At 34.6% G+C, this 12,689-nt stretch overlaps 2 protein-coding genes across 4 annotated transcripts in view; both read right to left on the reverse strand.

Annotated features, from left to right (window-relative positions):
- Window positions 1-247: 247 nt before the first annotated feature.
- LOC106104752 (probable cytochrome P450 6a23) lies at window positions 248-5,058 on the reverse strand. Its single transcript, XM_013284883.1, has 3 exons — window positions 4,615-5,058; window positions 2,083-2,281; window positions 248-569 (listed from the first exon to the last, which is right to left on the reverse strand). Exons 1-3 carry the CDS (start codon window positions 4,904-4,906, stop codon window positions 248-250), a joined length of 813 nt encoding a protein of 270 aa, XP_013140337.1. The 5' UTR covers window positions 4,907-5,058.
- Window positions 5,059-9,919: 4,861 nt separating this feature from the next.
- The window catches only part of LOC106104786 (chymotrypsin BI-like), a 7,582-nt gene continuing 4,812 nt past the window's right edge, over window positions 9,920-12,689 (reverse strand). Inside the window, exons 5-8 of one of the 3 annotated variants that reach the window (XM_013284920.1) lie at window positions 11,034-11,123; window positions 10,676-10,767; window positions 10,370-10,451; window positions 9,920-10,083 (exon numbers count right to left, since the gene is read on the reverse strand). In XM_013284920.1, coding sequence (XP_013140374.1) covers window positions 10,022-10,083; window positions 10,370-10,451; window positions 10,676-10,767; window positions 11,034-11,123 — 326 coding nt within the window. In that variant the 3' untranslated portion in view covers window positions 9,920-10,021. The remainder of the gene's footprint in view (window positions 10,084-10,369; window positions 10,452-10,675; window positions 10,768-11,033; window positions 11,124-12,689) is intronic. The other 2 variants (XM_013284921.1, XM_013284922.1) reach the window with 2 other exon arrangements.

Raw genomic sequence — 12,689 nt, forward strand, 5'->3', positions numbered from 1 at the left:
TTGGCACAGATGTACAACATAGGCTACCTTATTTTGTTATTTTTAATTCCACGCGGACGGAGTCGCGGGCAAAAGCTAGTAATTTAATAAAAACACAAGTAGTCATAACAATAGTAATTTAAGTCAATGTCATATATTAGATTTCAGCTTTAATTATATCCGTCTATGATATCTCGGATACTACTTTCTCAAGACTCGTCTACTTCTAAAAATACATCTTTTGTAGAGAAAAAAATTACGAATTTACTTACTTTTCAAATATATTGAACAAACTCATTTCGTAGAAAGCTTGTAATGCAACCGCGAACGGATCCATAGGGTTGTCCATAACTGTACTCTTTAGTCCAAAAGCACAAGGTACTATTGCGTCAGCCGTATAACCTCCGACAAGTTTCTCTGAATCCACCAGTGTTGCATTTTCTGTATCAACTTCTTCGATATTCGTTCCTGTACCATTGTCGTTTAGGGGTCTACAATTTTTGGTATTTGATATCAAATCTTTGATACGTATTGTGAATTCTTTAGCTGTGTTCTCTATTATTGGGAACATTCCTCTTAATTTATTTGGCCTGAAATTAGAGATAGAAACATAATTAAATTACCTATTAACCACTCAAGATATCAGTCTAATATTCCTAGTATAACCTAACCAAGAAAAACTTCTGGCGGCAGCCACTTCAATCCACTTCTATTTGACATTCATATTTTTCGTATATCGTGAGGGTATTTATATTTCTGGTTAGGGTAAACAAGGGAAGATTTAAAACACGTAGCGCCTGTCCCACCACTGGCTGATAGAGGCGCAGATAGCTTAAAAATGACGTCATATCAGATAAGGTAACAAATTCCGATATTAGAGATCACATATTTTAAACGTTGGATTTTTATCGGACAGTTTACAATTTTCAATTTGGTGGGACTGGCCTTTAATGTAAAAAACATATGTCGTAAGTAACAAAATAAATGATTTGAAAAGAGTGCATCTGTTCAAACCTTGGCGTCATAGACTAATAAAGATGTTAGAGTGTGCAGGAGTTGTGTTTATGAAATTGTTTTTCGTAAATTCATTTTCTAGAAGTTTATTATGATAGAAAGGAATAGCTTTGTATACAGACTTCAGTGAATTGCTGTAAATTCACTGCAAATTCAATCAGCTAGTCCATTCTTACACTGTCGATAGTCTGTGGATCCTAACTGAATTCAATTTAATCAAACAATGAAGTAATTGCATTTAGAAAATAATCGAGTACTTTTTAAACAATTCCCTAATTACAAAACTTTTTTTAAATTAATAAGAGATAAGGCATTCTTTAATTTAATTCATTATTAGATCTAATCAAAGAATAAAAATAAATGTCTGGTTAAGTGTTGCTACTTTATCTTAAATTACATAGATGGCGCTATTCTAAAAGTATGAATACGTACGAACGTATGAAGCGAAATCGTGGTTCCCCAAACATTTCAGAGGAAAACTTTATTCATTTAGCTCTTGAATTTCACTAATCCAATTTATATGAAACCGATCCGATTATCGACTGTCATCGACTTGTCTGAATCCATTATTTTAGTAGTTGTTAAAGCGAACAGTACGCTATGACTATTTAATCTGGTTAATTGAATTTTCAGATAGTTATGGCGAATTGTTTTGAATAGAAAGGGATAAATTATCACAATTTATATATCTTACGAATATTGATACAATTAAATATGTAACAGCGTCTCAAATAATAACACGTTTAAACTCGAAATTCAATTAATGCGCTGATGAAGTGATTTTTTTAGATATGTATTATTATTCGGCAGTTAGCGACACAGTAATTGTAACCATGACAACCTCTACGTATATAAATAGACATAGAAAGAGATGGATGGATTGCGTGAAAGGTGACATGATCAAGAAGGGAGTGATGACTGAGATGACGGATGATAGAGTGCTTTGGAGGACGAAAACCCGGTGCGCCGACCCTACGGGAGTAGGATAAGGCAGGGGAGATGATGATGATGATGATGATGATGATGACAAATACCAAATAGCTCCGATATTATAAAGAGACGAATTTGTATCACACAGTATTCACTTACGAGAAAATCGGTGATATCTTCGCTCTTAGCGTCTTCCATTCATTCCCTCTGAGGAAGAGAACAGAGCCGGCGAGCGGGTCCACTTCCTCGTTGAAGAAGAAACCTCTATCAGTGAAGTGATGGAAGTCGTTCACGCAGATCTTCTTTATTAGCTCCGGGTCGCGCACAACCAGCGTGCGTTGAAAGAACTGATGGCAACCTGGACCAAAAATTACCTTCAGTTAATACCAAAACTAACCTAACATTTAAAAAACAAAACACGAACTGTTTGTAACTAGATGAATTAGCGCCATCTATTGGCCGCGTTTTAAAAACAAATGTTTAATCATGCTTTTGTGCAGATATAATATACCCATGCACTCGGGGAAAGGATACGAATCGAATGACAGCAAATACGGTTTAGACTAGGCAGTCATAATAGAATTTAAATACATACAAGCCCATAACACAATAACTTTAGTGTTTGATTTCATTTGACACATTATGAAAAAAGCCCTGATTTCACCAGAACGACCTAACCAAAAAAGTCCTAGCCTTCAATCGTCTTCTTTGAATAATTTAAGTATGCAAAAAAGTTTTTTTGGTTTTTATTTTCCTAATCAAATTGTAAAACTTATTAAAATCAAACAATCAAATCTTCGAAGTGAAAAATCTTATTCTAGAATAAATAACGTTTATTAATTATGTTGTATTAACTAAAGTTTATTACTGAAAGGTTCAAATATTATCTCGGCTAAGTGATGTAAAATATTCCTCGACACGAATTCATTATACGACCTGGAGAGTTGACGAAAGAAATCACTTCTCAAAGAAATGTTGAATTATTCAAATGAACGTTAACGAGCGAAGAAAAAAAAAACACCGTTGAGATGAACGACAAAATACATATATTATCTGTACTCTATTAGATTAATTGACCACTAAGTGCGTTCCTTAGGTTACATTTAGTTTCATAAGTTGCGAGTCACGACACTGCGAGTGTACACCGCGTGGAAATGTGAGCTCTTCGTCCACCAATAATGTAATGTATATTTAAAATGTATCTTTAAATAATATAATGTATATTGATTGTGGTAGAGCCCGCTTTAAGATCTTCACACGGATGGGCCGGCTCGCCCGGTATAATACCACGACCACACAGAAAACAGGCGTGAAGTGGAAGCTATTCCGCGTTTCATCGGATGAGTGAGGTGCCGGAGGCCTAATTTTAGTCCCTTTCCCTTTCCACCCTTTTCTTAGAGGAAAGACTGGGAAGGAAAAGTGGAAGAGATGCATATGAAGGGGAAATTTCCTCTGTTTGTGCGTCTCCTTTTCCGTCAATTAAGGGTAGGCAACGCATCTGCAATGCGGATGTTTATGGGCAGAGGTCGCTTTCCATTTCGGTGGATTCAGGTGGTCGCTTGCTCGTTTGACACCTAGTATTCTATAAAAAAAAAACAAGGAAATATCTGATTCGTTAAGATTCAAAGCTAATTTCCACACGTCTTACAACATTTTTAATGTAGAATTACCGTTTTTCACACAGTGTTATTACATGCTTTGATAAAAGTATTGCATATACACCCAGTATAGATATTTGCTAATATAAATTAACCAACAGACAACGAGATCTCATTTTTATTGTGAAATTGTCCTACTTTCGATATACGTTTTAAAATTTCCAAAAATTATAAAACCTTTATTCATTTTGTTGATTTCTCGCCGGTTAACAGGTAACCGATTACATAAATAACCTGTCTGTTACTTCATATACTAAATATATCGTATTGTTTACTCTGTTATGCTTTGACACACTTTTAACTAACCTGTACTACGGTGAAGTTTTCCAGATTTTTTAATTAAAAATTAAAACTTGATTGCATTTTTAATAGGCAACATTGTAAAAAAAAATATATTACGTATTTTGTTTTTGTTGTTTGTATTTTTTTTTATTAAATGAATATTCATTTACTGTATTCTGATTTTAAATAACTTATAAAATTACTAGCTGTCGCCCGCGACACCGACCGCGTGGAATTAAAAAGAAACAAAAGTGGGTAGCCTATGTATGTGTTCTTCCAGGGTATTTTCTACGTCTATGCCAAACTTCATCTAGATCCGTTCAGCCGTTTAGGCTACAAACTCTAACAAACATCCATCCATCCATGTAAGATAAGTAAGATCAAATGTTTTTACACCATCTTATAGATAGAAATGTATCTTCCTTGTTTCAAACTTGGTTTATTCAAGTCGATGTTGTTTCTGTGAGTTAATTCAGTAAACATTCTTTAAGTTATTTGTTTCGGTTTGTATTTAACTTAAGCTATTTGTTTTAAATTTGTTATCAAGTTAAAACCTTTATCATACTTCATACTAGATTGTAAGCGATAGTTTGGATGTATGGAAGTTTCTAACTACGTATCAAAACGGTTTAGCTGATCTCAATGATTTTTGGCATATGTAGAACATATTTTTAAGACCACAGACTATTTACCATGTTTTATAATTCCAGGAATAAGGTAATACGAGGTAGTTTTTTAAATTTCCACTTACCTAAGATTTTTTCATTTTTATACGTATCGTAGATCCTCTTGAAGCACATACCGCCTTGTTCCTTGAAGGCCACAACTGTCCTGATGTGACCCACCAGCGGCCAGGCAGGGGGGGAGAATATTCCCTTACTCTTCCAGTAGTCATGATCATAAGTAAGCACAGCCAGTGCACACACAACACAGAGAGAACTAGCTAAAATATACCATAAAACAACACTACCGAAGGTGCAGAATTGAATAGCGAATAACAAGAGTAGAATAATTTTCACAAAAGTACGTTTAAATCCAAACATCTTGATAACATTTTATCCACTGATTTTTCACTACGACATGATTATTCTTTTATATCATTATTAATTTAATTTTTAAATTAATACATGATGGAAATTTGAAAACAAAATCGGTGTTCACACAGGAGCGTACTCAGACATTTCATAAAATGTAATAATCCAAGTTTGGCGGTGCGACGCCACGCGCTGCGCACGCGCAAGCGATGCTGTAACAGAGAAAGTCACACCAGGGCCGCAATCCACGCATTTTTATATCATTCCTAATATACAGAGATAATTCCTTATAGTTATGGTTAACATCACTGGTGTCATAATTAAATAACATTTTATTTTGTATAAGAGTTCTGTTAATTTTGCTTACACTCAGTTTATTCCTGATTTTAGATTTATACCGCGTTTATTTGTAAAGCTGTTAGAATTTATTTAGTTTTTATTAACAGTAAGAAATAGTTTTCGATCTAATTAATATTATAAAATATGATAGAATATTCAAAATCAATACTAATGTTATAAAGAGGAAAGATTTGTATTTTGTATGCATTGAACTAACACTACTGTCCCGATTTCTATTTTCAAAAAAAATATTTCATCATTATAAAGCTACATTACTAAAGAGTAACATAGGCAATATATTTTTTATTCGTTTTTAATTTTCACGCAGACTAAGTCGCAAGCATCAATTAGTACTAAATAATCATATTGTACCAATACGTCCCTGTGTTGTCACACATTTACAGTATTTCGCTGCAAAATCCGGTGGCAGATTTACCCTAGATTTACGTTATCTTCATTTAAATACATAATTTTCTCAAATCATCTAGTTCATTCGCTATTCAATACACATTTGTAACTCGGAGCGTTCATTTTGCTCGAACCTCTATTTCAGCTCGTTCGCAATGTTTGCACACCCCCCTCCCCCGTCTACCCTCGTTACATCGTTTATTTAAACATTCTCTAATGACTTTAAATTCTTAAACCAAATGTTGAAATCGTCTTGAAGTGGATTTCATCTTTTGAATTATTCAACACACGATTATCTAAGCCTGCTTATCTGAGCTTAGATTTTCAGAGGTCAATTATTAAATTAACTGAAAGTACTACTAACAGTGGTAGTGCCCGCTTTAACATCTTAGCACGAATGGTACGCCCGGTGTAATACCACAACCACACAGAAGACAGGCGTGAAATGGAAGCAATTCCGTGTTTCGTCTGATAAGTGTGGTATTGGAGGCCTAATTTAAGTTCATTTCTCTTTACCACCCTTTTCTTATAAGAAGAGAATGGGAAGGGGAAGTGGATTTGACGGTAGGGGAAATACATAAGAATAGGCAATGTGCTCTTTAAGTGCGTCTCCTCCTCCGGCGGATAAGGGTAGGCAACGCATCTGCAATTGCGAATGTCTATAGGCAACGGTCGCTTCGCCATTTTGCGAATTCAGGTGGCAGCTTGCTCGTTTGTCACCTTATGTTAGTTAAAAAAAAACTACTCCTGTTTTTTTAACTATCTGTAGCTTTTGAGATTGTGAATATTTATCCTCGTTCAGTTCTATTTTTCTTTAAAAACAACAAATTCTGCCAATCACTAAACCGTCATCGACTTTGAAATAGTTGTATTTACACATATTATGTGGCAGTAAGCTATAAAAGTAAATATCTGCGCAACAAGACATGCCAATCGCCGATTGCGCTGTCAGACTTAAATACTGACGACATCCAAAACATTGCAAAAGCATTGCAAAAAACATTACTTTCATCTACATTTGAAATAAAATCAAACATTGTCGCTGATTTTTAGTCTATTTGACAATGTTTTAGATAAAACGTTAATTTGTACTAATGTTCCAAGTAAAAAAGAGAAGGCTAACCTAAATCACAGGTATAACTAACGAACTGTTGCCCGCGACTTCGTCCGCGTGGTATTAAAAAACATACAAACTATATAAATTACAAAAAGCTACGTATCCCTCGGGAACCGGACATTTCTCGGGGATGAACCTTATCCCATGTGTACTCCAGACTTTGTTTTATATCTGTGCTAAATTTCAATAAGATATGTTGAACCGTTGCAGAATGATTGAGTAAACATTAAAAAACGAAATTAATGAATCCCACGGGAACGGTAAGTATTCCTGGGATAAAAAGTAGCCTATGTGTTCTTCCAGACTATGCTCTAAACCTGTGCCAAATTTCATGGAGATATGTTCAACCGTTTAGGCTACAAAGGCTAACAAACATCCATCCATCCATCTAAACTTTTGGATTTATAATATTATATAAGTAAGAAGTAAGATTAGTAAGATTCAGGAGACAGCGCCCCAATGATTTTGTAAAAAAATATAAGTTAGTCAGTTACAAAAGGTTTCCAAAGAATTTTTCATTGAGATTCGAAACGAAAACGACAGAACTTTTGCATTTAACATTAGTAAGGCTTCATTCATAGTTCGCTGTAGACTTGTCTATTGGGTTGTGACGTAATATATTACTTAAGCTGTCACTAGCGGACTTGGAGAACCAGAATGACGTTGGCACAGTGACCGAGATTCTACAGACAAGTGGTACTGATAACTTAGCACTATTAGCATTAGTTATACTAATATTATAAATGCGAAAGTTTAGATGGATGAATGGTTGTTTGTTAGAGTTTGTAACCTAAACGGGGTAACGGATTTTGATAAAATTTGACTTAAATGTAGAGGATAGTCTGGAAGAAGACATAAGCTTAGGTTTGTTTTTATTTTTAATTCCACGCAGACGGAGTCGTGGGCGAAAGTCATTTATAAATTATCTAAACAACGATAAAAAACAACTCAAATTATTCACAGCTGTATTTAGAAAAAAACATTTTAGAATTTAATATTGCTCAATTTAAAATCAAATTATTTAAAATGCAATTTATATCTTAGGATGTTTTGGTAGTTTGGTAATCTATCGGCTGATTACTGAAACATTCCAAGATGTAACGGCGTCGTAAAAACTCTACGCTAAACTGCAAATTCCATTAAAATTGACATCAAATTGTTTTCGTACTAAACGAAGTTTTAACATTCGTTTCAGTATCCAGTATGGTACGATAAAAACCGCTGATTATATTAAAAAGCAGTATAGCTATATTTTTTTGTAAATTTTATTTAAACCAAGCAATGTAAAAACCACAGTTTGCAATTCCATCCAAATGTGAGAGCTTATTAATAATTTATACGTCATTCTCGTTACCTCATATTGGCGTTAAATATAATCCGTGGCGTTAAGTTTTATATCGAGTGGCTCCAATACGAGCCATCCATTAATTTAATGGCTCATTCAAACGCGGCTTGCGTAAATTTGCCGAGCTCTCCTCGAGTCGCGTGTTACCGCTTTTATGACGTTACATAAAATATACGATGTTATAACATCTCATTGATCGCGACGCTGACTTTTGACGTCATTAAATACTTCTAGCTGATTAAAAAATCCTACATGTACACAAAAGTTACGTTTTAAATGGGTATAACAGAGTTTTCTAGTTAACATAACTGTACTCTTACGCTAAGGTTTATAGGTTAGGATTAAAAATTAAAAGTTACAAATGAGTGTGTATAGCTCTGAACTGCATAAATCAACTCTCATTTTAACCATTTAGCTGGGGTCCTCATTTAGCCTACAATGTACAATCAGGGAATTTGTCGATGCAACAGCTAAAAAGTTACAGTCGTTTGAATTTTGTATTCATTGAGATGCAACATTTAAATGTGTTTGGATGAAAAAAATCGGTCCTCGAGACACGGTTAATTGTTTTTTATGACCATGCTGTCGTTTATACAAATAGTTACCACCAGCTAATTGGTTATTTGTAAAAGGCGGAGTTTGTCTCTTTGCAAAGAAAAAGAGGAATTTTTCTGTAAGTGGATCATTGTGTATTTCCGCGAGTGTACTATAATTATAAAACCCGACCAGCCTCGAATTATCCGGTGACTGTGTAGCCAATATAGTTGGTCGTCCTGTACTGGCTAAGTATGAACCAGGTATAAACTAACACAAATCTTACCTCTATGCAGGAACAAATTAAGTTGATCTACGAACAGATACACTATTCTACTTCATACATGAAAACAGCGTACTGACCAAGTTATCAATGTTGCCATGTCTATTTTTTACTTTCTTAGAGCGTTTATCAACACCTCACATATAGTTTTAATTTATTCTTTATTTTCTTTAAATGTTTCCATACTAGCTTATTTTTTTTTTTGTAAGATTCGTTGTGTTCTGTGGGGCGGGGGCCTGATGTAGACACAGGGCCCCATTCTAGTTTGGACACCAGACCTCTGCACAAGGAGAAAATCAATAAGGCTATTTCATATATTTATTTAATTTTTATCCAATCTTAGAATTCCTAATTAAAACTGTCCTATTCTAAATAGAGTTCAGCTTTCGGGAGTTATTTAGGAGTGCAACAATTCAAATAAGAGCTCGGAACATTCGCAGACAGAGAATAACTATAAATTGTATCTTATGAGGGTCAGAGCGACGAATCACAATAAAGTGCCGTTTTACTTTCACGTCTTTTACTTTCATAAAATGAATTTATTGTTTACTTTTTTAAAATCTCAATTGCAAATGTCAAAATTACCGTTATTACAATAACCTTGCTTCCTTGATGTTGGCAGCAACAAATGGTCTCTCCCACATTAGAGTTTTATCCAAAATATTTACCACCTAAGTTTAATGGCGTTAAATTGTATAGCCTACAGCGTGACGTAAGTGTAGGGCTTTTTATTTAAAATAGGAATTATTCATAAATATGCTGTAATTGTTGACATCTTAGGCAACAAAGAAGTGTGTATTTACGCTTTATTATAATAGTATAGAGTAAGTAAAGAGTATAGATTTAAAAGTCTAGTGATAGATAATTAAAATAAATAAATTAATTCTATGGTACAGACAAACTTGAATATTCTACCTTCTTCCTTTCGGCTGTCGATAATTTTACATGACAGAGAAATAAAATAAATAAAATAAGTAAGAGGTAAATAAAACAACATTTAACAATTTGAAAGTTTAATAAAATCACATGTAAAGTGAATATTTATTAGCATTGATAGTATTTTGCAAGACAATATTTAAATGAAATACTTCATTTATTTTAAAAAGGGGATCCAGTCTCGAAGTCGATCCAGACTTTGTATGCGCCAACGCTCGCGAACACTGCCGAAGAAAAATATTTATTAAATACTAGTTTTCGCTCGCGACTCCGTTCGCATGGAGTTAAAATATCAAAAGCCTTCCAGACTATCCTCTAGAGCTATGCCAAATTTCATCGAGATCCGTTCAGCAGTTTTGGCTGCAAACTCTAACATCCATCCATTCATTTAAGCTTTCGCATTTATAATATTTTTCTACCTCTTTTTTGCTACCGGTGTACCTCCTAATTTTCATTCTTCTACAATACAAAGCAAAGTATTTTCAATGTAAATAGAATATTGTTACTTACATGCAGCGGAACCGTTCTCAGCAGGACGGACGAGGACTCCAATCTGCTTGCCGTTGCTCACCAAAGGAGCGCCGATATCAAACTGTGTTAGGAAATCATTAATTAAACCAATCAAGTCATCAATGTAAAGATAAAATAGACAAGAAAAGATTTTCATACTACCAAGTACTTAGCAGTACCAGAAGAATGTTATATTTTTCAACATAGTTACAGATCTACGAGTAAAAGTTGAAAGAAGTTGCACAAATTCTTTCAATATGCAGTATTCGTAATACTTTAAAGTTTATTACTAGATCAGAAACTCACTTCAGTGGTCTGTCCGTCGCTGGTGCCCTCGAACACGTCGTTCTGTTCACCTGACAGCGTGAACTCGTAGCAGTTAAGAGTTTCACCGGGGGCTGTAATGTAACAGAATTCACCACATATTCCACACCATAGCCTAGATCTAATGTTTTATACATGAAGTCGGCCGAGTCTATGGCTCAGATTATGAGGAAACATTGCAAGTATAAGAATAAACAGGAGTTTAAATTATAATTACCAATGCAATGCAAATGCATGCAATTTAAATAAAACTAGTTGTTTTCAAACAACATTCGATAACGAATTACTAAACATTAACGAAAAAACTATAATAGCTTAGTGAAGTTTCAAGTTTACTTACAGCCGTCTTCCTGAGAGCCGTAGCCGCAGAGCGTGCCTGTCTCCGGCAGCTCGTCACTGGCAGCCGCCAGCTCCACGGAGCTAATAGTTGCTGAAAATTATACATCAAAATTAATATACAATGAATAAACTCAAAAACTACTGGACGGATTTCAATATTTTACTTTAAGAAAGCTACATTATCTCTGAGTAACATAGACGAAATTTATTAGCAGTCCTAGTTAATTATTTACTAAACTGCAATCCAAAGATACCCTAATACTTGTAATTTCGCATGCATGTTTAGATACTCACGTGTGAACTCGACAACGCGGTTGATCGCGATCAGACCAACCCTGTTGTTGAAGCGGGAGGAGGAGGTCTCCGTCACCAGCTCAGGGTTGACCACGTTAGCGGCGCCATATCGGATCCAAGCGAAGCGAAGACTAAACAGCAATGACAAATCAAATATCACACGTTAATGATTAACATAGTTTGTAGATTAAATTAGATAATTGAATAAACTCTACCGAAATTTGAATTGTCTATGGACAATGATAGCATCACTATTTCGGCAAAATCTGGAAATACGTATTCCAACCATAGATAATAAATGTTTCCCTGTTCATGCAACCATTGACAATGTACTTGTACATGTCGGGGATATACACGATGTCCGGTTTACAGAAAAATCGCCCTGTTCTTTACAATGTGCCAAACTCGTGAGAGAGAACAAAGTGAGTTGCATCGTCGGAATAATATAAAGCAATTAGCCGTGTACTGACACACGTTACTTTTTTACAGACAAATAAAAAACGTCCTAATTTCTGTGTGGTCGTCTAGATTTGTACAAAACTCTCTAACGATTGCTTATAAGGTAACACCGCCAGATACCCCGATCGTACATATCCCGTATTAAAATGCTTTACACTTACTTCTGTACGCAGCTGCCGGAGGTGAGCACCCAGCGTTCATTGATGAGGGAACCCACGCAGCTGTTGAGCAGACCAGCGCCGAAGGTGGTGGCAATGCGGAGGTGGACTACCCATGGGTTCTCCGCCGTTGAGACAGCGGTAATGGGAGCTGAAAGTTTTGAAGAAAAAATGTATTTGCCATTTGGACTGAAAATGTCTCTGTCGAAATTCAAGGCTGAACCAAAATATATCGATTTTCTAATACAAAAAAAAATAAAGGGTTATTGTTACTTTAAAAACTGATAAACCGGTTTATTTATTAATTATACTTTAATAGGGACCAACTAGGAAATGTTTTATTATAAAATAATAATAGATTTTTTTTTTTAAATTAGAAAACAATAGTTAGCACCATAAATAAAATCAAGAAAACTAAAGTTAATCATAAATGTAAGGTAAGTTCGAGCGGATGAATCTAAGTAAATAAGTGCTTATTACACTTACCGTCCAAGCCGGTACTGCGGCCCTGGAAAATTGAACATAAAATACTTTCATTTAACTTTCATTTTTTTACTTCTACTTAGAACTGTAATTAATTTATGTAATAAACCTTATTAGTTAAATTTCGTTGTTTTATTTAAACTTTATTCGGCATTCCTTGTATATCCATCATTGAAATTTATTCCTTATTAGTTTTTTATTTATAAATCTTACTAATATTATAAATGTGAAAGTTTAGATGGATGGATGTTGGTAGCTTTAAC

Source organism: Papilio polytes, unplaced genomic scaffold (assembly GCF_000836215.1).
Source record: "Papilio polytes unplaced genomic scaffold, Ppol_1.0 DF823399.1, whole genome shotgun sequence".
NCBI classification, from domain to species: Eukaryota; Metazoa; Arthropoda; class Insecta; order Lepidoptera; family Papilionidae; genus Papilio; species Papilio polytes.